Source organism: Punica granatum, chromosome 5 (genome assembly GCF_007655135.1).
Source record: "Punica granatum isolate Tunisia-2019 chromosome 5, ASM765513v2, whole genome shotgun sequence".
In the NCBI taxonomy this organism is placed as follows: domain Eukaryota; kingdom Viridiplantae; phylum Streptophyta; class Magnoliopsida; order Myrtales; family Lythraceae; genus Punica; species Punica granatum.
The window spans coordinates 15101482-15127080 of record NC_045131.1 but is presented as its reverse complement, the minus strand read 5'-3'; the positions used below and the strand labels follow the sequence as shown (position 1 = coordinate 15127080).

The following is a 25599-nucleotide window of genomic DNA, read 5'->3' as shown; positions in this document are numbered from 1 at the left end:
GTTACTGGGCTGTCCCAGTTGGGCCTGATGCTGTCCCAGTTAGGCCGAATCCATTATACTGACCTAGCCCATTATGTTGGCCCGAATTTTGGCCGGGCCTGCAGTGTCCTCCTGCCATTCCCGTTCCTCCTCCTCTTTTTCCCAGTGCCAAACCCTTCCCGGTTCCTCCTCCTCTCTCAAACACCTGCTTTGATTCCAGATTCGCCGAAAAGCCGTGCAGTAGCCAGCACCTACTCTTGATGTAACCCACGCGGCCACAGTGGAAGCAGGTTTTGTTCGTCGCTCCCGAGACTTTTCCCCCTCCCTGTCCACTGTAGGTCTGTCTGCCGCCGCTCCCCTGTTTCCCGGTTATCTTGCTTAAGAATACTGCTCCATCTGGTGCAGCATTTTCGTGAGATTGAGTCACGATGTTCTGTCTTTCTTCATGTAGAATTAGGGCATAAACTTTGTTCAGGGAGCGCGATGGCTCATGGCTGAGGATATTTGACCACATAGTCATGAATTCCGACCCTAGACCCATCAGAAATTGGTGGGTCTTCTCCCTTTCTCTTTGCGTTGCGTACAACCTGGTGGCTGAGCAAGTGCATGTCGGTATCTCCAGGTAATTATCCAATTCGTCCCATAGTGTTTTGAGCCGTGAGTAATACTTCATCACAGACATCCCCTCCTACTTCAAATTGTCGATTTCTGCTTTTAATTGGTAAATCCTTGTTTCATTTCCCTGGGAATATCTTTCTCCCAGGTCTTCCCACAATCCCTATGCCACTGTTGCACAGGCTACACTGGATTAAAGCTCCGATTCCAGTGTGTTAAAAATTCAAGAAATTACTAGGGCATTGCAGACATCCCATTTCGCCCTGTTTGGATCATTCTCCGGTGGCCTTGGCACTGTGCCATCAATCATCCCAACTTTGTTCTTCACTGTCAACGCAATGAGCATAGCCCTTGACCAGGTAAGATAATTTGACCCATTTAGCTTGTAATTGATCAAGCTCGTACCCGTGTAGTCTGATGGATTGACAGTATACACTGAAAATAAATCTTGTTCGACACCTTTTCCTGACATCTCTCCTCCTTTCGGGATTGTTGCTGTCCCTCACAACCCTAAAGCATATTAGGTTTCACGGTCCCAATTATGCTCTGATACCATGATAGAAAAATGATAAAAGATTGAATAAGAAGCTTGTAAGCTTACTTTGATTGATCACTAGTAACCGATACATATAGTAGAATGTCAGGAAAGAAAAATAGGAAAGACTGCTAAGATTTCTAATTGCCTATTATACATGAATCTAAATAGGCTAGCTACGATAATGTACAAAATGGTTCCGCTAATCTTGGAGCATGAGGATCCTATAATCATTCCCATAATCATTCCTGCAATATGCGACGGCTTATGGCTGAGGATATTGGACCTCATAGTCGCGAATTCCGACCCTAGACCCATTAGAAATTGGTGGGTCGTCTCCCTTTCTCTTTACGCTGCGTACAACCTGGTGGCTGAGCAAGTGCATGTCGGTATCTCCAGGTAATTATCCAATTCATCCCAAAGTGTTTTGAGCCGTGAGTAATACTTCGTCACAGACATCCCCTCCTGCTTCAAATTGCCGATTTCTGCTTTCAATTGGTAAATCCTTGTTTCATTTCCCTGCAAATATCTTTCCCGCAGGTCTTCCCATAATCCCTGTGCCACTATTGCACAGGCTACACTGGATTGGAGCTCCGATTCCAATGTGTTAAAAATCCAAAAAAAATTCATGAGTTAATATATGGCTTAGGTACCACCACTTATCAGCTTGAGCTTTTAAGTGGATATGGGCCCAAGTCTGTATAAACACAATGAAAATTCAATATGGTATCAAAGCCCAGATTACGCGTAGAGCGCCCACGTGCGTGTGCGCACCCACACCGCGCCACGCCCAATATGTCCGAGTGCAGCCAAGAGTGCACCTCGTGTTAGTGTCCCCCCTCGTCCGAGCACGGAAGATGAGCCCAACTTGAGGTCAATTGTTGAGGGCGGGTGTTTAAGGGCACGTTACAACGTGTAGACAGAAATAGACCACACGTTACACGTGAGGGCGGGTGTTGAGGAGTAAAATGGGATAAATCCCATATCGGAAAAGAAAAGGAAAATTCATGGGTTAATATATGGTTTAAGTATCACCACTGTCAGCACCTAATTTCGGTCCACCGGCTCAAGGGGGGGGGGCAAAATTATCATTTCCCAATTTATTACCTTTTCTAAAAAAAAAAAAAAAAAATTACTGTTCCGGCCGGCCGGGCAGCCGCCGACCGGATCCGGAAATTCGGGATCTCCACGATTTCCTCCCCGAAATCTGCGGGAATCCCGGCAAAATTGGCAATTAAAGGGAGGAGAATCCTCCTTGTTTTGGGCAGCTCATTTTCGGGATCTTGGGGGAAAAGAAAAGAAAAAAAGAAAACGCAACCGCCGAAAAAACTCCACCATTTTCCGGCGACCGCCACCCAACCCGATCCAAACTTGACCAAACTTCATTTCCCACATGCATTCGACCTCCTGAGTCCATTTCCGGTGTTAGTTTTGCGATTTGAGGCTTCTAAATGGCCTAATCAATACTGTCCAGAACGGAGAACTCCACCGTTTTCCGGCGACCGCCACCCAACCCGATCCAAACTTGACCAAACTTCATATCCCACATGCATTCGACCTCCTGAGTCCATTTCCGATGTTAGTTTTGTGATTTGAAGCTTCCAGCTTGCCAAAATCGCCCTGTCCAGAGGACATATTCACGGTTTTCCCGGGCTTCCTCGACATTTCCACCACCTCACGACTATGGCAAGTCGTGCCATCATTTCCTAAGGGTTCCTCATGACCCTCACTCTCCCCGTGACGAGGTGGTCACGTGCCGAGAGCCGCTCAACCGCGCACCACCGCCATTTCTCTCTTTTCTCCTTTTACAGATTTTTCCAGTTTTTACCGGTTTTCTTTGCATCTCTCAGGCAAATAGACATGTCTAATCTTCATGAAACCACTGCAGGCACGATCCTCAGTCAGTTAGGATTCCAATGCCGCCGACCTTGCCTCAAAATTCCATCGGGAGCCTCCGTGGCGACGTCCGACCCGACTTGTGCCAGTCGGGCCTGTTCCTCTGGTCGTCTTTTCTGATCCGAACTTTGAAGGGACGCACGGGTCAGTTCGGGTTGAATCTCGCTACGAGCCACCTATCACTGTGCTCCTCAGTCAGTTAGGATTCCAATGCCGCCGACCTTGTCTCAAAATTCCATCGGGAGCCTCCGTGACGACGTCCGACCCGACTTGTGCCAGTCGGGCCTGTTCCTCTGGTCGTCTTTTCTGATCCGAACTTTGAAGGGACGCACAGGTCAGCTCGGGTTGAATCTCGCTACGAGCCACCTATCACTGTGCTCCTTAGTCAGTTAGGAGTCCAATGCCGCCGACTTTGCCTCAAAATTCCATCGGGAGCCTCCGTGGCGACGTCCGACCCGACTTGTGCCAGTCGGGCCTGTCCACCCTTCCAGTCGGGTCTGTTGCTACCATTCGGGTCTGTGCAAGCCAAAACAGCCCAAACCCGACTCGGCAACGGTCCAGCCCGACTCTTGAAGGCCCTATCCCGCATCTCGGGACTAGCCCATTATTTTTCTGTTGCAGGTCCGGCCCAGTCCGCCAACTTCGGCCCATCCATCCTTCCGAAGCCCAATCTTCCATTCGGCCCAGTCCATTCCATCGGAGTTCGGCCCAATCCAGCTCAGACCGGCCCGATACTGTTCAGACCGGCCCGGTCAAACTCACCCAGCATATCTTTGACTTTTTTTTTTTATTTACAGAATCACCCCTCAACTTTCCGAACTAGGTAAATTCTCAACTTAGTGGCATGATTAGGGCTCATTTCCTGAATATTATTGTTTGCTTGATGGATATGATGTGCAGTGTATGTTCTTGAGTCGCGTGGGTGATCGGATTTTTCCCGAACTCGATTTTACGAACTTTCTGTTTCGTCACAATTCAGTCCATAGGACGTATTTTATTTTTTAAGATCTGCCCCGAATTTCAAAATCATTTTCAATCAAGCCCCGGTCACTTTATCATTTTTCAATCGGTCCTTGAATTTTCCAGAATTGTTCTAGCATTCCAAGAAACTTTCCGAGTTATTTCAGTTTAGTCCTCGGGCCTTTTTTTATCTTTCATATCAGTCCTGATTTTCAATTTCATTTCAAATAAGTCCTAGGGCATTTTCAGTAGTTTTTTTTACAAATCAGTCCCCATCTTTTACGATTTGCAAATCAGTCCCCCATCTTTCGGAATTTATAAATCAGTCCCCATCTTTCGAAATTTACAAATCAGTCCCCATATTTTATGATTTACAAATCAGTCCCCCATCTTTCGGAATTTATAAATCAGTCCCCCATCTTTCGAAATTTACAAATCAGTCCCCATATTTTATGATTTACAAATCAGTCCCCCATCTTTTAGAATTTTCAAATCAGTCCCCAAGCTCTTAGAATTTGCAAATCAGTCCCCAAACTTTCGGAATTTCCAAATCGGTCTTCCATTTTTTAAAATCGTTCAATTCAGTCCTCTGGACATTTTCCAAAGATATCCAATCGCTTTTCCTACTTGGATTCCCCACCGATAACACACATGCCTCGTTTAAATAATTTTGTTTATGTAATTATGTGTATGCAACATGATAATACGTGCTCTTTGCAACATGTACTTTTCTGTTATTTGTTGTATTCATCGCGGTTCAAGCCTGAACTCATAGGAAACGATATCACGGGGTCCAACGCCAATGCACATTGAGAGCGCGCAACCCGAGTGCGGCTTCGGGTCTTGCCTCGACTCAACGTCCCAATCTTAGTGATGTCTAAGTGGAAAGACAACTCGGATAGGATGAATGAGTCGTGGTCAGGACATGACCCGGGAGCTCGACCTGTCCCACGGCTGTCTCAAGAATCAAACGATTCTTCTGTTATCCGTCGGTCCGGTCGGACCCGACCACCGGCTCCATGAGCCCGCGTTGCATTATTTTCGATTTCGGTCTTTTCCAAAGCATACGGTGAGCATGAGTGAAATAACGGCCGAACACGAACCAACCGGGATTCAGTCATTGTAATTTATATTTGAGAGAACAATGTAAGGGTTTTACGATGCATATTTAGTCATGTAATAATCCCGGTCGGAAAGTGGACGGTCGGAGTGTTCCTTCGAATTTACGGTGTCAAAACGCGTAAGATGAGCGGAACTTAATCATGTGGTAAATAAATAAAAGGGCAAGCCTAGCAAGCTAGAGTACCGAAAGGGCGTGTGGGATATAGGCCCACACGTAATAGAACCCCCGAATTCGGAATTTCCGGTTCCGTACAAGACCATTGCCTTAGCAAATTAGGTGTACCCCGTACCCCTAGACCCGGGAAACTTGCCGGCCCTCGACTCTTGGGTCGTAAAATGGCAAGTGGCGACTCCTTCTCACGTGCGTCCGTCGCGCGTCCCCGGGAAGGTGGACACTCCCAAGCCGCGTTGCATTTAGGCGCGCGCATTGCGTGCCCCGACGAGACGAAATTCGGGTGCGCACAACCACTTATCAACTTGACCTTTTAAGTGGAAATGGGCCCAAGTCCGTAAAACCCAATGGAAATTTAAGATGGTATCAGAGCTTACGGTAAAGATCTTGGGGTGCGTATGCACAAGAGCCCACACCACGCCAGTGAAGTCCGAGTCCGGAAGTAGAAGCCCGGCTCGTAGTCGTTGACCCCCCTCGCCTGAGTGTGGAAGAAGAAGCCCACCTCGAGGTAGTTAAGGCCCAAATCCGGAAGAGATGAGAGACCGGCTCGAGGTAAGTTGTTGAGGGCGGGCGGTTAAGGTTCACATGGCCCGTGTAGGCAAATCATAAGAAAGATCACACGGTGCCATGTGAGGGCGGGTGTTGAGAATATAAAAATCAATTGGAAAAAATTAATTCCACATCGAAAATATAAAAAGAAAATATAATGGTTTATATGAAATTGGATCTCACAACTTATCAGCTCGAATTTTTAAGTTAAAAGTTCAGTCCAAATCCATATAAGTCCAATAGAATTTAAGAGTTTGCCCTGCTTTTCCATATCTAAAAATTAAAGATGCGGAGCAAACACAAAATTCAAGATACGGTAGAATTCCTTAAGATCTCCAAATCGATTCTGTTTTCACCTATTCCGGTGAAAGGCTTCACGGAGATGCGGCAAAATGTGAAAATCATCTGCAAGAATTCATGGTGTCAAGTTGTGCTTTTTCAGGGCACGGAACTCACGAAACATATGCATCACTACCCCTGTTTAGGAGAAAATACTAAAGTTCCTTACTCCTAGGGAACATAACTTCCATTAGAGGCTCCTGGAATTTTTTGGGTGGGAAAGGAAAAAGGAGGAAACAATCAACCGTAATTAAATCAAACTTCAGCAAAATGATCCACTCTTCCTTTACCGTGACTCCCTCGACTCTTAGCCGTTCTCTCTGTCTCTCTCTCTGTTCGTCGTCGTCTCCTCCAGCCCAGAAACATAGCAAAAAAAAAAAAAATGAAGAAAAGAAAGGAACGAATGAAAGTGAAATGTTGGGCGGTGGAAAGGGTGGTCTGAGACACGTGGAGCCCATGCCACCATGTCTTTCTTTTTTTTCTTTTTTTTATGCTCCAGCAACATGTATATAATATATATATATATATATATATATAAGTATACGAAAGTATATGTTTTTATGTATGCATGTTTGAAAATTAAATGTAGGGTCTCACACCCAATTAAAGGAATGGGCTTAGTGCAGTGATATAAAATGTTAGCTCAGACTAAAGATGTTTCGGATTCTATCTTTATCAGTGGAACATCTGGGTCTCTTTATTTGGAAAAATATAATTCCAGGTATGGGTATATACTTGGTTCCTACAACTTTTGTGCAGACTATTCTTCTATCGAATTGACATAGAACCAATTGAACTCGAAATCTTTTGAGTTCAATTGGTTTTCATAGGGGCGTGTGGCACCACACTATGTCCCCTTTCTCAATAGAATTTTTTTCGGTTACAGGGGAAGTCCCGTAGACCTAGTATAATAAAATAGTATAGAATCTCACTTTAAATATTATATTTTCTATATGATTGAAACAGTATAATCTCTAACAGCAAAAGCAAAAGCACCTACTCTTAAAGGTAATCTTGATCATCACCAGCATTATTATCATCCCATTTCCTGATAGAGATGTCGTGCTTACTGAAGATGCAAGCAGGCATGTCGGAAGGCGGCGGACGGATGCTCGTTTCCTCAGTCTCTCCATTCTTCACTATGAAAACCGTGTCCATACCCCAGCTGAGGTGTCGGTCGAAGTGACAATGCCAAAACCAAACACCTGCATGCTCAAATCCTCCAATTAGACTTGCATTACTAATGATACATCGTATTTAATGAAGAGTTATTTTCAAATTATCCTGCAGCCAACAAGATAGAAAATATTTGCTTTCCGAATTCCCATTTATCACTTCCTCTTCCTTGGTGCAGAGGGATATAAAGGGACTGTGATTATGATGAAACAAAAGTGTAAAAAACTACATATTAGAGAAAGAAATCGATGTCATGCCTGGATTATCTGCGACGAATCTGATGGCTAGCCATCCACTCTTTGGGACTATAAAAGTGTTAGCCTTTGGGGGATCGATCAGATTATATGTAAGAGGATCCGTCTCGTTATTGAAATTCCCTTGACCCATCCCAACCACATAGAAGCTATAACCATGCATATGCATTGGATGAACGCCAGACCCACCTATGACATCAGTTCCTTGAAACACTATCTCCACCGATTCATTGTAGTTCAAAACCTTAACCTTTGTCGCTTCATCTGTAATAGCAACATCATCATCTTTGTCTTTCGCAGTAAAATTGTACATGACCAAAGGCCTATCTGGAAAGTCGGTTGTGTAATAACCGCTTATATTCCTGCATATATGGAAAATAAAATATTAGCCAGTGAGAAACGTCAGTTGATATTAGACCATAATCATATTGGCTTATGATTTTCAAGAGACAGTCCTGTTTGTTACATGCTGTCTCACGGAACAATCACTCGAGAGTTTAGTCAGCTACAACTATATATGTTGTCAAAAGTGCAAAGACCCTCCATGTTCATTATAAAAAGCCAACTCGTGGGCCCAAAGCAACCTAATTGGTACTTTTGACAACATATATACACGGGCTCTTTTCATATTCGCTGACCGTATGATTTTTTTTCCGGTACGAATCATGATATTCGAAAGTCCAATTGAACTAATCCAGTAGAGTCAGGTCGGCCCATTAAGGAATAAAACTCTCACAGCGTTGATATTTTACATTTACAAGGACTCAAACATGAGGCCTTGCTTAAACGGAACAAGCGCCGAACAGTTTGAGTCAACGTGATTGCCCAGCATATCAATTTAGACTTATATAACCCGTTCATATATGTCTATAGAATCCTTAACCGGGGGAATAGGAGGAAAGAGAGTTACCCATAATAAGCCTCCAGTACGTCGACAGTTGGGTTGGCCCAACTAATGTTATTCATGCTTGAGGCAATGATTTTATGAGCTGTGGGGTCATCGCAATATGTACGATTTCTGCAAAGGTAGTTCATGGATACTACTATGAACATCTTCATGGTTACATTTAATGGGACGCTTATGGGATAATCTTCATCTGCCAGGCTTCGAATCAAGCCCGTAAATCTCATCGCAGCTTCCACATCCTTAGCCTCTGGGAGGCGGTCGGGAAAAATTGGGGAGGATGAGAAGTTGTAGTCTCCTGTATATTCAATGATGGCCGAACCGATATCCATGTTCATGTAGGCGGACTCAGTCAAAAATTGTGTACTAACCATGTAGTATTGTCCAAGAGGCCTGTTTGCGGTGAGCAGCACATCCATTGTTTGTCCCGGGCTTATCATGACATAGCTCGTCGCTATAGGCTTTATGTATGCTGCATCCAACCCCACAATTGTGAGGTTGTGATTGGCTATAGCAAAGAAGAGCTGATCATCATTCACTGCATTGACTATCCGTAGAAGGTATGTCTTTCCGTAATTAACTGACCAACGATACGTTGTTTCTGCAATGTTAAATGCAAATTAATCTTTATTGTATTAATTTTTATACGTGAAATAACTTCAAGAGTGATCAATAGAGATAAAGAGGGCTTTTGTGTACCACTAGAGCAATTAGCAAAATCACCAAGTTCGCCATTGATTAACCATCCTCTCGAATGGGGTATGTCACTCCCATTTGCCATGGCATCATTCACCTCTGCGTTCAAATTCCCTTTGTACCACGAACCTAAATGTACAATTATTATTTTTATGAAGTGAAAATATGGTATGGAATGAATGTTGGACACAGTTTATACCTCGCAATGCTAAAGCCCAAATAAGTTATCTACTCAAATTCAAACTAATTCTCCTGAAATGAAAGAGAGGTTTATGGGATTTAGATATCGAGATCCATAAGTAGAACATAAACATTTAACTTAATTCAGGATATTAATTTTGATTATATTAGAATTCTCTTTTTTTTTTCAACTTAGATAGAAATTTAGAGTATATTTTTTTCATACGTTAGTTTTATTAGGAGACGCTTGATTTTCCTAGTATAAATCATCTTTTTATTGTGAACAGAAAATTTTTAAACAATATAGAGACATTTGTTTTATTGTGAATATAAAAAGTTTAAACAATATAGAGAAATGCTAAATAGATATGCGAATAGTTGGAAATATTGAAAAAAAATTATATAATATAAGAACTTAATTATAAATTTGTGCAAAGATAAAATATCTTTGGAACTTTTAAAGAGATTTTAATTTATCTACATCTATGGAATTTTGAAACTTAATTAAAGAAATACTGAAAGTAAGTTCTAAAATACTTACTATGCTTAATCTCTTGCGGAAAAGAAAGAAAGGAATTATGTTACTCAATTATTAGAAAATTTTGCATATCTTACTATAGTTGGATATAAAAATATTATGAAATACAAAGAAACATGAAGCATATCAATTGATTAACTTAAAAGTGGATATAGATAATAATGCCCTAAATATATAATAACGTTCGAATAAATTATACTGGTAGTACAAACTTTATTACAAATGTAACACTTTGGCATAAAAGTCAGCGTCATGGGGTGGCGACCGGAGGGGGTGCCCCCACCCCTCTCTCACTCGAGATCTCCAGCTATCGACTGAGATCTCTCGTGGAAGGGCCAAGTGGAGGTCATTAACGTGGTCTGACCTCTTGAGTGACCTTCGTCGAGGCAGTACTAGCCGGAGGGGGCATCCCAACCCCCTTCCTCGACAACTTTGTTCTCCCTATCTCTGATTTATTTCAAAATTTTTAGTTTTAAAATTTATTAATTTCATTTTAATTAATTTTTCAAAATTATTTACTTATATTTGTATATTTTGATTTATAATATTTTGATTTTTTTATTTATGTTCATATTTTGATTTTTTTTCAAATTTCTCTATAGATTTTATTTGTAATTTTGAATTTAAATTATATATTTTCATTTTAATTTTGAATTATGTATTTATATATTTTTTATTTTTATTTGAAAATTACAATAATTTATTTTTAAAATTTATTATTATTATTTTATTTAAATTTAAAATTGAATTTCTTATTTTATTTAAAATTTTATAATTATTTTTATTTTTTATTTATGTTTATTTATTTATTTTAATCAATGTCTCACAGTCTGCCACATAAACGCCATGTCCTCAGAACATTACACATCAACAGCCTCCTCAGAGAAAAATTGACGTTGTTAATCCAAATTTGGTGTAATGTGCAACATTGTTATGGAATGAAAACAATTTGTACTTGGTTGTTAGAATTTAAAATTTTTATACCAAAGTGTTTCATTTATAATAAAATTTATACCACCAGTGTAATTTACCTAATAAAATCCATTTATAATGTCAATATTTTTATTAACTTTGCAAATCTGTAATACTTGGATAGATTCTAGAGACTTTTGGCATTATGACGAAATGTAAGTAGTTTTATTAAAATTAAATCAGAGAAAATTACACCATGTAACCAAACATTTGACGTTTGTCTCAAATCTAGCCCATTCTTTAAAAATGACCTGAAAATACTAATGTTCCTTTTCTTTTATTCTAGTCCACCTTCATTGTTTCGTCAAAATTGATGGAAAACCTAACTTGGCAGTCTGTGGGGTCCAAATTAATCCATTATATAGGAAAAATTACACCATCTAGCATAACATTTAATGTTTGTCTCAAATTTAGCGTATCATTTAACAATAATAATATGAGAATGCCCAAACGTTTTAATTTCGTTCCAATTCTAACCCACAATCTCAACGAAGTTCTGGGAGGATGGGCTGATTGTTGGAATCAAAACAAAATGTTAAACATTCTTAAATTGTTATTTTTAAAGGATGAACTAGATGTTAGATAAACGTAAAATGTTATGCTATATGATGTAATATTTGGAAATAATATAATAATTTGGACCCCACAAACATGCCTTGTCATATTTTCCGTCAATTTTGGATGGAAAAATAATGGGGAGATAGAATTGAAATGAAAACGAAACTTTCAAATAATTTTTAAAGAATGAACTAGATTTGAGAGGTACATCAAACATTAGAAAATGTAATTATTTCATTCGCTGAACTCTATTACCATTTTCTCTTGAAAACTTGTATTTTTACATGAAACAAACATAAACATTGCGTTAGTTCTCATTTTAGATCGGACAATTAATTTAATAGATGATCTAATCTGACAGTAAATGTTTTATCCGACCAAAGTTAAAAAACTTGAAAGACATAGAATACGAAAACTTCATTGAGTGAATGAAAAAAATAAAACAATTCGCTTTTATTAGTTAGTTAATTAAAGATATAACCTTTTAAGTTAATTTTTTGGTAAACTGAAACATTTGATTGGACTGTGTTGTTGTTTTCGCATGTAAGTCTCCGTAAAAAGAGAAATTGTAATTAAATTATATGGTGCTTCTTCAGTGGAGATTTTTTTATTTTCCATAACGTACAAAACCAATATAAACCCTTAAATCACCCTTCATTTAATATAGACCGTCCATTGTATATTTTTTTTTAGTATTTTCATTCTTTACTTTCCTATTTCCCTCCCACAAACCTTCACTAGTGTTATAAATTAGCCCTCACGCGTGGACCAATGAGGTAGTGCCAAGTCATCGACTATAAAAATTTAAAAAATTATATTTAACATTTAATTGTAATTTTTGAAATTACCATTGATCTTTATATATTTGAATTAACAACAGTCATTACAACGACAACACAATAGTAAAATGATAAAAAAATAATTACTCACTAATTCACCTTTACACCCATCTCACAATCTCTATTTCTTTTCCCTCTAACCCTCACGTTACTCTTTTAGTTGACGTTTTTCTTCCAAATTTATTTTCCCAATCAGTTCTATTATTGTTTTCTATTTTCTTTGATTCTGATTAAAGGAAGCCATTTATTAGAGGCATTATACATTGATATTGATTGTAATGTATTTTAAATCTAAAAATTGGATGATAGTTAAATATATTAAATTTATGTATTAATTCGATAAATTAATAAAAATATTATTAATTAAATAATTCCACACATAATGTGAATTTACGTCTAATATTAGTAAATTTCAGTATTTTCAGTAACCACCCATTATCATTTCTTCCACATTATTCTCTCTCCACTCACCCTTCACCTCTCTTTTCTCCCCCTCTCTCAAATTTATCTATTTTTTAAATCAATAAAATTATTTTGTAATCCTTATCTATTTTTTAAATCAATAAAATTATACATTTGTAGTGATTGTAAAATTATAAGAATTATGTTAGAGGGCATGTCGTGCGTGTATGGGTCTCGTAAGGAAGAATTGTTGATGTTTGCTTTTTCTGGCCTTATTTCACATCCAATACTTCTAATTTGGGGAGATGGAGCGCTCGTCGGCAGCCGCCTTCGAAGTGGCCAGCGACCCAGACTGGGGGGTGGTGACTGCCAGTGAACCGGCGGTGATACCACCGCCGGCCCTCCCTCTACCTCTTCCCTGTTACGTTCTTCCTTTCTTTTTTTTTCTTTTTTTTTTAATTTCAAAAACTATGATTAAATATTAAAATCAATGGGATTGAAAGCTGACGAAAAGAATTGTGAGCGAAAATCATATTTTATATAGTAAAGGGACCAGATCGTGATTTTTCAGGGATGTTTTTGAAATTTTAAAACTTATAAAAATGGACATGCCAGATTAGATTGAAAGGGATCTAAGGGCCCATATTAGTTTTGTATAATGTGGAAAAATCCAAAATATGCACTGTAGAATTTAGGTTAAATTATATACGCGTTGACTTAGTCAATTTTAATCTATTTTCACAGAATTAAGCTAGTTAAAATTTATGTATTTATTATTGATATGGATTAATATATTATAGTTTCATAAGCATCGCTGATCCAATAAAGATTGGTTGAAATCATGGACATGTTTCTTTACAGCTTCGTAGTAATATTGTATAATTAAATTCTAAAGATTGTAATTAATTATATTAAATTTTTATTGTAAGTTCGATCAAACTAATATTTCAAGCTGGTCAGAGATATATAATATAAAAGATTAAAATGATATAATATTGTGATGTGTTGCATATATTTAAGCAAAAGAAATTGTTTACAAATTTTCTTAGAAGATACACATTTACAATTAAATTTTAGTCCAATAATTATCATTGATGAAGTATAAATTAGGAATACGTATTTTTCTAAAGATATAGTTTACTTCCCCTAAAAGAATCAAAATAAAGTGAATCAGAGTTTTTTTAAAAAAAGTGTCATTTCATCACCAATCAATTGAATGGTCATGTCTGACGAAAGAACGCCATTTAGTTGAATTCATTTGAAGAGTCACATTTCATTAAGAGATATTAATTGAAATATTTTCCATATAGATTGAATAATATAATTAATATTTATGAGAAGTGCTCAATGCTCACATACATTGAAGGGCAAAATGAAAATTATGAAATGTGAAGAAACACAGTAGAAAGTTTCACACTTTTATAGGAGTGATAAATACTAAAAATGGCCAAAATATTTGGCAAATTTTTTAATTATGGCCTAAAAAAGAAAATTGCCAAAAGTTTTGGTTTTTTTTGATACTTATATCTCTTTTTAATATGCAATAAATTTATAGAATATTATTTAGGATATTGTTTTCCATTTGAGATTCCTGTGAGCATTAGACTTATGTTTGCGGGTTGATCTTGATGGACGCTTTTTACATGAGTGTGAACGTTAGTCTATAATACTGCATGAAGTGGAGATTAGACCACTTATATTAATTCTATACATTGAAATGTATAGTTGACGTCAATGTAATCACCTGAAACATAATTATAACTTTCACATACCCAGCACGATAACCTCTTCTGCATCTGGCTTCGGGAATGGAAACGTGGTCCCTTCTTTGGGTAAGATGACAATCGCGCCGTGAACAGTTGCTCGTGTCCAGTCGCTATGGGCATGCCACCAAAGGGTTCCTTCCTCTTCAGAGAAAATGACTTCGTAGGTGAAGTACGATCCTGGTAGGATTGGACATTGTGTAATGAATACTGGTCCATCGGACCATGGATTGCGAGGTTGCTTCACTCCGTGCCTATAGAATCACGAGAAATTTGAAAACTTTCTAAAATTTTTATCCGAGAATGATACAATAAAGGCGATATTTTTCCGTACCAAGCTGCCGTTCGTATTTAAATTCATCCAAGAAGAAAAACTCTTTATCTATATATACACCTCGAAATAGCCATATATATATATATGCAAAGGTCTCCTGAGGTCTGCGGCAGCCTCTGTAGTTGGCGACGACCTCGTGGGGGTGGGTCGTGGCCCGCGATGAACCCCCAATTCCAGATATCCCTAGTGCCGCTTTTCTTTTCCCTTTCCTAAGCCGAAATTTTTTTTTCAAGGGGACTATTTCATCCATTTGATCGGAAATTGAAATTTTTCTTATTCTTTTTGAGTGTTTTTGTTTTGTTGTTGTTTGTGTGTGTGTGTGCGTGCGGGCGGGGGGAGGGAGTGTTTGTTGGGGTGTGATTGTTGGCGGCTTTTGGGAGTAAATAGTAACAATTGATAAAAATATTTATAAGTTATGGGATCATTTTTTTTTCGGTGTGGACCCTAGTATTCGAACGCCTAATTCAGCTTTCGGATGCCAGGACTCTTACCGAAAAGAAATTAATCCCACAACAAATTCATAAATTTTCACTTATAAATATTTTGATAAATTATTACTCATTTATAATGGATGAGCAATACTGATATCCTCAATATTTAATCAGTTTTGGTGTGTTGAAGGTTGGGTGGAGTGTTGTTGGTTGGTCGCTTGCTTGTTGGGGGAGGGCTTGCTTGGAGGGGTCAATCATATAGGACTAACCGACGATTAAATATCCTAAATGGCCGTTTAAATATATATACTAGTCTTTTTTTTTTACCCGTATGTTGCACGTATAATTTTTCTACCAAGATTTATTAAACTTTTTGCCTTTAAATGTAATATTATAATTCTTTTTTTTCTTTTTTGCTATCGAGAATTTTTATATTTTTCAAAATTAATTATAATTTCATTTTGAATAAAGTAAATTTCATAAATTACGTAAGACCCAAAGCACAGGTAATTACATCATTATTTTATGCACATAAATAATTAATTTGTTATATATAATATATCAATTTTATTTGCTATAATAAAACTTTCATTATAAATAAAATCTTTGGAGGTTTGTATTACAATAGTCTAATAATATATTGAAATTTGTACTTATAAGTTTTAGTTCATTTGTAGATTGTACAATTAACTTATCACTTGAAAATTAATTTTTTACAAATAAAATTTTCCAGATTGACGGCAAAAATACATACATAAACTAACTCACATAAAGTTTCTTTTCTAACTTTTCTATTTTTAAATACAAGTAAATTTTTCTAGATTGAGGGCAAAAATAATTAGATGAATTAATTCAACTAAAGTTTCTTTTCTAATTCATTATTTTTAAATCTAAATTAGGTATAGAAGTAAATATTATTTAGATTGACCTTTATAGCCCTATTTCAATAAATATTTAATTTTTTAACCCTATTCATTATATGAGATACAACTTTATATACATATATATAGATACGTGTGTGTACACAGGGATATTATACTAGAGATGAGCAACATTAAGAATATCTTACACACCAATGAATGGTGATGCCGTAATCTCCTTTATTAGTCACGTTTACGTACAGAATGTCTCCTTTGTGTACTCGAATTACGGGTCCAGGAAAAAGATCGTTCACTGTTAATATGCTCTCAGTAACGCAAAGTTTTGTGACGTTCATTTCTTTCAACTGCAAAATAACAACAAAGGAAATTAAGCATATATACGTATGCACAATGTACGTTGATAGTGGATTGAGAAAGCTCATTGTTGAGTTGGAATTTAGGAGAGTGATTTGAGCAGTGTAATCGGGAGTCCCATTCTAGCACATAAAGTATCATAAGAAACCTTTGCATAAATATATATTTACTATATACCCTTGTCGAGGTGCATATATATAGATAAAGATACAAATGATTCCGAGAAAAAATCGGTTTATTAGAATCCCCCATAAAGCAATATTCTGGTCGACCAGAATAATGAACATTGCTAATTTAGCGAAACAAAAGCTTACCGTGAAATCATAGTAGTGAACGTCCGCTCGGACCCAGAGAAATTGGCCCAGTAGGAAAAAACAAGCTAAAATTGTTTGCCAAGAGATGTATCGTCCTTCCATCTTAAGCTCAACTATTTTCTGGATGGAAGCTCTCAGTTATTCCCTTGCGTGCAATCTCTTCTTCTGCTCTTCCTCTCTGCCCTTCTCAGCTCAGACGCGTCTCATTCATCCACTCTCTCTCTCTCACTACATCTACATGTGCATAGAACCAACCATATATATATATATATGTACTTTATTGCACTATATTATTGTTACCCGTAAGGAAAAATAATTGTATATGCTGCTATTTCTATCCACCAGTCAAACCCTCATGTCAATCACACTTGATCAAGATATTCTGATGAATAAGATTATTGTTCATCACACTTGATCAAGAAGATTAAGTAGCATAAAATTATCGTTCCTTTTGCTTTGATCTTTTCTCCATCATTAATTATTTATCAGTTAATCATTGCCTTTTTTACTATTGGGAAGAATTATTAGCCCTTCCTTTTTTCAAACAAAAAAGTTGAAGACCACGGAAGATGTCTAAGGTATATTATATTGCAAATTTCTCACATTTCAATGTACTATTACGACTGAGTAATTTCTTGGGTGAATTATAATGCTTAGGTCAGATACCTCGAAAAGCAGCATTGTACTAGGGAAACAGTTGGAGAAGCAGCATGAAAGAGAGATAAATGCTTATTTATTCAATTAAAGAATAAATACTGGGAAATGCAGCTTCAAAAGGAGAAAATTCTAGTCTTTCTTAAGATTCACAAGCGAAGAAAACATAATCACGACACTTCGCTTCAGAGGATTAGAAGGCCCATAAATTAGATTAAGATTAGCATTTCTCAAACCTACATAATACAACTTCTAATACCACTCGGAATGCCTGACCGGCTCTTTTCCTCATAGAATCATTTTCAATAAGCAAAAATCCTAATAAGTATTGCAGGAAATAATTTCGCCAGTGCATACGTAGGCTGAGCAGCAAAAGCTGTTTTGTTGTATTTTTAAAAGTTAAAGCTCTAGGGATTAATGTTGACACTTTGCCCCGGAAAAAAACAAGGCAATGGGAACCCAAAATATGCGAAAATCAATCGACAAGCAAAAGAGCATGGATAATGACTAAATATTAGATCCCAACCATTAAAGTGTACAATCACCCATAGTAACGAATAAGAGAATCTGCAGTACAACACATATTTTTTTGTACCCCCGGAGAATTCCATTTGAGAAATAACAACGCAGAAGTCAAAATGGTACCACAAAGTCTACTCATGGTTCGTACATTGTTTGAGTTATCTTTTACAGATTTCCATTTGTGAGACAAAGACGTGAACCACTCGAAGAAAAATGAAATAATCAGATACTGATTCTCAAGCTAATCCAAAAGCTTTGCAAAAAGTTAAAGAAAAATGAAAAAGATAATCAAGGTCACTAAGTGTAATTTCACAAGAAAAATATCATAGACGGACATTTCTGTCCCTATTCCGTCCATACCATATAGACGGACATTTCCGTCCCTATTCCGTCTATAATAAGTAAGCATATATGCACTATATCTTCATAAATTTCACCTATTACTTTGAAAAATACACAGCTTCTACAGTTTTTTTCTCCTCCCTTGCGATCCGGCCCTCTTTTACCCCCATCGGCGTCCCGTATATCGACATCTTCAATGAATTTAAAGCATCCATCGATTAGACATCGCTTGTCCATTCTAGCACATAAGATGTTGCATTTTTTTGGTCCACCAAGCAAATATATATATATATATATATATATATATAAGTGATGATTTCATTGAAGACCAAAAATGTAATCAAATGTACTTATCCAAAGGAGAAACTCAAATGAACAAACGGCAGCAAACCCAACTATACACACTCTTCGCAAAATTGAACAAAATGGACAATGGTGTATCTTTTAAGGCGCAGATTTGGAATAACCACAGCTCTGCACCTTTGTCAAGAACAATTTAAAGTAGCGACTCTATCAGAATCTTGGACATTTCCTTGGAAAATGCTTTTCTTCCTTTCATATTCGGCAAATGTTACCGGTACAAGTTAGCTTGAGAATGTCAATGCAAAGAGACTTCCCTTTCCATGAGAGAACTTTGTTGAACTCTTGCTCCCAGTTTCCACAATTTGCTAGGAAATGCAGCTTCAAAAAAGAGAAAATTCTAGACTTTCTTAAGATTCACAGGCGACGAAAACATGACCATGAGACTCCACTTCAGAGGATCATAAGGCGCATAAGTTAGATTAAGATTAGCAATTCTCAAAGTTACATAATACAACTTCTTGAATAATGCGTAGGATGAGCAGAAATCCTAATAAGTATTGCATGAAATAATGTCGCCGGTGTATACGTAGGATGAGTAGCATAAGCTGTTCTGTTGTATTTTTAAAAGTTAGAGCTCTAGGGACTAATGTTGACACTTCGCCCCGAAAATGCAAGGCAATGGGAATCTAAAATATGTGAAAATCAATCGACAAACAAAAGAACATGGATAATGAGTAAATATTAGATCCCAACCATTAAAATGTACAATCACCCATAGTAACAAATAAGAGAATCTGCAGTACAACACATTTTTTTGTAGCCCCAGAGAATTCCAGTTGAGGAAGAACAACGCAGATGTCAAAATGGTACCACAAAGTCTACTCATGGTTCGTATATTGTTTGAGTTATCTTTTATAGATATCCATTAGCAAGACAAAGATGTGAACCACATGAAGAAAAATGAAATAATCGGATACTTGTACGCAAGCTAATCCAAAAGCTTTGTGAAATTTAAAGAAAAATGAAAAAGATAATCAAGACCACTGAGTGTAATTTCATAGGAAAAATAATAGTAAAAACAATGAAACTAAGGTCCTAACAAGAGCATATTCAGTCGTAAAGACCATGCAACTACGTGATGGACGAGAATGAAAACACCCCTATATAGCTGATATGTAGCCTCGCAATCCCCAGGTAGTGTTCTTGATACACAGAAAATAATTTGTACTGATACCCCTAAGAAGCTCATTTTCACTATATAAATTTGCTAGGATTCTGCTTAGAAATGCAATTGATGGTCCATACGTGGTCGAGGTATACAAGTCTAGGAGAGCAAGAGAGATTTAAGAGATCAAAATCAGTAAAATGCAAGCCAACAAATAATAATAAATTGCACATCCGTGCCTAGTTGATGAAACAAGAAAATAAAATGAAGACCACTTGTTCAACAATCAATCTCAAAACTCGAGTCAAGTTTTTGACGCAATGTACACGCGAGTAACCTATCACAGACCCGTTAATTCGCGCACGAATACCGAAACTACGACCTTCAATCACCTGTTGATTCTCGAATCGACTCCGAGATTGGACAAAGTACGAAGCTCTGAATTTTACTCACTGATGAAAAAGACAACTGGTTCAACCCTAGGACTTACACGAAACTTAAATAGGATTTAAGAAAACCTAAATTGCATAAAAAGAACTAAACTTTTCTAAAATTGTAAAAACACCCTAATTAATATAAAATTGCCTGTTTAAAACCCTAGACATGGAATTTGCCTTAAATATCGAAAAATCACGGCGAAGATGTAAGTTTTGCTCCGGAGGCTGTTTCATTCAAAATAGGGTCGTTAGAACCTATTTTTCTCCAAGTACCGGCTTGCCAGGTTTTCTGCCGCATCATTCTCCCTTGGGTGGAGAGAATTCGCCCTCAAATCGTCATCGTCCGAGCTATCACCTGTGTAAGGAACCAAGTGCTTCACATTAAACACATCGGCAGTACGAATGTGGCTGGGAAGTTTAAGCCAATAGGCGTTCGAATTGATCTTCTCAATGACCTCCACAGGACCAATCTTTCTAGCAGCGAGCTTGTGGTAGTCACCAACAGAAAATCGATCCTTCGTAGGTACAGCCCAAACAAAATCGCCGACTTCAAACTCCACGTGCCTTCTCCTTCGATCAGCAATAGCCTTGTATTTCATGGTAGCATTCTGCAAATTATTCTGCACAACCTCATGAATCTCTTGTAGCCCGTGAACGAAGTCAGCCGCCTTACCATGAACCCTGGTCTTATCCGGCACGGGTAACATATCAAGGGGTCCCCGAGGAGTAACAGAATAGACCATCTGGAAGGGACTGAAACCAGTGCTGCGATTAACAGCGTGATTGTTCACAAACTCCGCTTGACTTAACTTCTGATCCCAGCTTTTCACGTGCTCCCCTACTAAACCTCTCAACAGATTGCCCAAGGACCTGTTAACCACTTCTGTTTGTCTGTCTGTCTGCGGGTGATACGTCGTACTGAAGTTCAGCTGGGTGTTCACCATCTTCCAAAGGCTCCGCCAGAAATAACTTAGGAAATAGGTGTCCCTATCAGACACAATAGAGACTAGAAGACCATGCAGACAGTATACCTCCCAAAAATACAACTGAGCAATTCGCACAGCATCAGTGGTCTTCTTGCACGGAATAAAGTGTACCATCTTGGAGAACTTGTCGACGACCACATATATAGAATCATTACCTCTTTGGGTACGAGGCAAGCCGAGGATGAAATCCATACTGATATCCACCCATGGCTGCGAGGGAATCGGCAGGGGCATGTACAACCCCGCGTTAGTTGCTATACCCTTGGACACTTGACAAACCTTACAGTGTTGCACGTACTTCTCCACTTCTTTATGAATTGAAGGCCAGAAATACGATGACTGGACCAGCTGCAAGGTCCTGTCTCTCCCCACGTGACCCTCGCTGTATAGCTGCTGAATAATGTGGGCTCGCAAACTACAATAAGGATTACAGAGTTGATTTCCCCTGAAAAGAAAATCATCCTGCAACACGTACTCCGTTCTTTCTCCAGCCCGAACTTTAGCTAGCGTCACAGAAAAATAGGGGTCGACTTCAAGCAACTCAGCAAAAGAACTAAAACCAGGTACCTCAACTGTCATCCTGCTCAGAATGCTACGCCTCCGACTAAGAGTATCTGCAATGCGATTAGCGACTCCACTGTTGTGCTTTACCACGAAAGTAAAACGCTCCAGGTAAGCCACCCATGATGCATGACGAGCTGACACCTTATATTGCCTATGAAAGTGCTTCAGGGCCTCATGGTCGGTATACAAAATGAACTCCCTGTGGAAAAGGTAATGTCACCAATGCTTCACCGCCTGCACTACAGCATAGAATTCCACGTCGTAGGTACTGTATCTCACCTTCGGCCCCGTCAGCTTCTCGCTGAAGAAAGCAATTGGCCTGCTGTTCTGTCTCAAGACTGCTCCAATCTCCACCTTCGATGCATCATAATGCAGCTCAAAGGGCTGCTGAAAATCCGGCAGGACAAGAATCGGGGCGGTCGTCAAACGCTTCTTAATCTTCTGGAATGCTGTTTCTGCCCCCTCAATCCACTCGAATTTTCCTCCCTTCATGCAGTCAGTTAAGGGAGCCATAATACTATTGAAATGAGGTATAAACCGCTTGTAGAATGAGGCTAACCCATGGAAGCTTATGACTTCAGTAATGCTCGTTGGTCTAGGTGACTGTCTGACTGCCTCGACCTTGGACGAGTCCACCCTCAAACCATCATCAACAACAACATAACCAAGGAAAAGAACTTCTGACCTCTTAAAAACACACTTCTTCAACGCCGCATATAGTTTCTCGCGTCGAAGGACAGAGAGGACTTCGCGCAAATGGGCCACGTGTTGCTCAGGGTTGGCGCTGTAGATCAAGATGTCATCAAAATACACAACCACACACCAACCAATGAAAGGCTGCAGAATCTGGTTCATCACTCTCATGAACGTCCTCAGTGCATTCGACAGCCCAAACGACATTACCAGCCATTCATATAACCCCTCCCTAGTCTTGAATGCGGTCTTCCATTCATCTCCAACATGAATCTAAATCTGGTGATAGCCGCTCTTCAAGTCCAGCTTCGTAAAAATCCTGGCACCACTCAGCTAGTCAAGCATATCATCCAAGCGAGGAATGGGAAAACGATACCTGACCATTATCTTATTGATGGCTCGACTGTCTACACACATACGCCATGATCCATCCTTCTTAGGCACTAGAAGTGCCAGGAAAGCACACGAGCTCATACTCTCCCGAATAAACCCTTTCGAGATCAGCTTCTCCACTTGTCTCCTTAACTCTTCATGTTCAGCCGGGCTCATCCTGTAATGTGGTCTGTTCGGAAGGGCCGCACCAGGCTGCAGGTCGATATGGTGTTGGATATCCCGCAAGGGTGGCAGACCATTTGGCAGCTCCTTAGGAAAGACATTCTGAAATTCTTTCAAGATCGGTAAGGACTCACAAGACGTAAGACCCTCCTCCACAACCTCCCTGCCCACGAGAGCAAACATAAACTCTGCATCATACAAGTCCTCCTGAAATCGGGCAAGGGACAACAAGTTGGTTGCGGTAACCGGATTCGTAGGTTCGGGGTCGATAGCGTCTCTATCTCTTTTTGGTACCAATACAATCTTTAATCCCTTATGCGTGAAGCTGTACTTATTGGTCCGTCCATCATGGCTCACGCTCCTATCAAACTGCCAGGGCATCCCCAACAACAAGTGACACGCTTCCATCATGACAACGTCACACCACACAGAGTCCCTATACCGGGAGCCAATAGAGAAGGTAACCAGCGCGCGCTTCGACACACTCACTTCACCTCCTTTCTTCAGCCATGCCAGCTTATACGGTTTGGGATGTGCCTCACTTCGCAGGCTCAACTTCTGCACGGCCTCAGCAGATACAATGTTCTCGCAGCTGCCCGAGTCTATCATAAAACGACAAATTTTATTCCCGATGGTGCAGGTAGACTGGAAGATGTTGTTACGCAGCTATTCTTTGTTCGCAGCTCTCGGGGTCATACAAGACCTCCTCACCACCAGATTGGGCACTCCATCTCACTGTCACAATCTCTTCCTCCTTGTCAAAGTCGACCTCTCCATCGCCTCCAGCTACATAAACTGCGTCATCAGACAATTCCTCTTCAATAAACATCGCCCTTTTTTCCCCTTTTCTACATTCAGATTGCCGATGCCCGGGCTCTCCACACTTGAAGCATTTCGCCCCGCTACTGCTCGGCCCAATGTTGGCAGGTCTCGTCGGACGTCCAGGAACAGCACTACTACCGCCAGCTCGGGTAGCCCCACTGGTTCTTGCAACGGCAACACCTCCACTGAACATCCTGCTGCCCGCTCGCTTCTGTTGTCTTTCGACAATCAGGGCCATCTGATAGGTGGAACACATGTTAATAAGGTCGAACAAATTAACCGTGTCCTATAGCTGCACTCTCAGCCCACTAATATATCTCGCCACCAGCTGATCCTCGGTTTCCTGAAGCTCGTTACGAGCAACCAACTTGTAGAACTTGTTGGTGTATTCATCCACCGACCTAGTGCCTTGCCTCAAGTTCTGCAGGCGTTGGTACATGATCCTCTGAAAGTCATAGGGCAGAAAGGTAGCCCTCATCTTTTCCCACGACGTGATCTTAGGTTTGCCCATCCTGCTACAGGTAAGCTTCACCTGCTACCACTAAGCCGTCGCCCTACCACGCAATCTAGTCGCCACAAGCTATACCCGCTTAGTCTCAGGTACCCCCTTGAACTCCAAAATCTCTTCTACCGTCACTAGCCAATCTAGAAACTCTTCTAGCTGTAAGCCCCCTTGAAATTCAGGAATATCGGTCTGAATGCCCGTCTCCCATTGCTGCCTATCTTCCTCGGGAATAACAGCAAAGTAATTCTCTCCTTCCGACCCCTCTTCAGTTTCCTCTCGATCAAGGTCAAAATTCGGATTAGGGTTTCCCCGATTTTGGTTTTCCATAAGCGCAGCCATCTGCTGTGTTAGCTGCTCCATCATACGATCCATCCTCTGCTCCAGCTTCTGCTCTAGATGTCGCAGATTGTCACAGTCATGAACATCTTCCACACGATCCCTCCTCCTGGGCGACATCGTTGATCCAAGATCAACCGTAGGCTCTGATACCAACAGATGCAACGTACACTCGAGTAACCTATCACAGACCGGTTGATTCGTGCACGAATACTGGAACTACGACCTTCTATCACCCGTTGATTCTACGAATACCAGGAATAAGCATCAACTCGAATCGACTTCGAGATTGGACAAAGCACGAAGCTCTGAATTTTATTCATTGATGAGAAAGACAACTGGTTTAACCCTAGGGCTTACACGAAACTTAAATAGGGTTTAAGAAAACCTAAATTGCATAAAAAGAACTAAAATTTTCTAAAATTGCAAAAACACCCTAATTAACATAAAATTGCCTGTTTGAAGGCCTAAACGATGGAATTTGCCTTAAATATCGAAAAATCACGGTGAAGATGTGAGTTTTGTTCCGGAGGCCGTTTCCTTCAAAATAGGGTCGTCATAACCTATTTTTCTCTAGGTATCGACTTGCCAGGTCTTCTGCCGCATCAGTTTTCCAACATACTTCAGACACACAGTAAAGAATACACACACGCGCACATATATATGTATATCTAAGTATAATCTTCTTGCAGATACTCATCCAAAAAAAAAAATCTTCTTGCACATCCATGTTGTAATTATAGAGTCAAATCAAGTAAAAAAACATGTCCATTGAAGGTCTTGACAATATCAAAAGCAATAGAAGAAAACTAATGAACAAGAAAATGGATTTACGACATGCACGTAATCCATGTTATGTCTATATTCCAAGGCAATAGGATTCCATTTTGAGTTTCTTTTGTAATTGTAATTTTGTAAAACCAATACAATAACCAATCCCTTAAGACCAAAT

The 25599-nt window shown here is 39.3% G+C and overlaps 2 protein-coding genes across 8 annotated transcripts; both read right to left on the bottom strand.

Annotated features, from left to right (window-relative positions):
* Positions 1–6017: 6017 nt before the first annotated feature.
* Positions 6018–17019, bottom strand: LOC116209332 (putative laccase-9). 7 transcript variants are annotated; one of them, XR_004157196.1, is made up of 8 exons: positions 16764–17008; positions 16288–16439; positions 14459–14703; positions 9201–9326; positions 8508–9102; positions 7601–7959; positions 6458–7372; positions 6018–6233 (listed from the first exon to the last, which is right to left on the bottom strand). XR_004157196.1 is itself a non-coding variant. In XM_031542934.1 (8 exons), the coding sequence occupies exons 1-7, from the start codon at positions 16863–16865 to the stop codon at positions 7170–7172; spliced, it is 1782 nt and encodes a 593-aa protein (XP_031398794.1). In that variant the 5' UTR covers positions 16866–17008; the 3' UTR covers positions 6018–6233; positions 7168–7169. The 7 variants fall into 7 exon arrangements, 6 of the variants coding, with proteins under 6 accessions (XP_031398794.1, XP_031398795.1, XP_031398799.1 ...); XM_031542934.1 differs by having other exon boundaries at positions 7168–7372; XM_031542935.1 differs by having other exon boundaries at positions 7238–7372.
* A 5743-nt stretch (positions 17020–22762) lies between these two features.
* LOC116209004 lies at positions 22763–23593 on the bottom strand. Its single transcript, XM_031542579.1, has one exon. The coding sequence runs from the start codon at positions 23591–23593 to the stop codon at positions 22763–22765; it is 831 nt and encodes a 276-aa protein (XP_031398439.1).
* Between the last annotated feature and the right edge of the window lie 2006 nt (positions 23594–25599).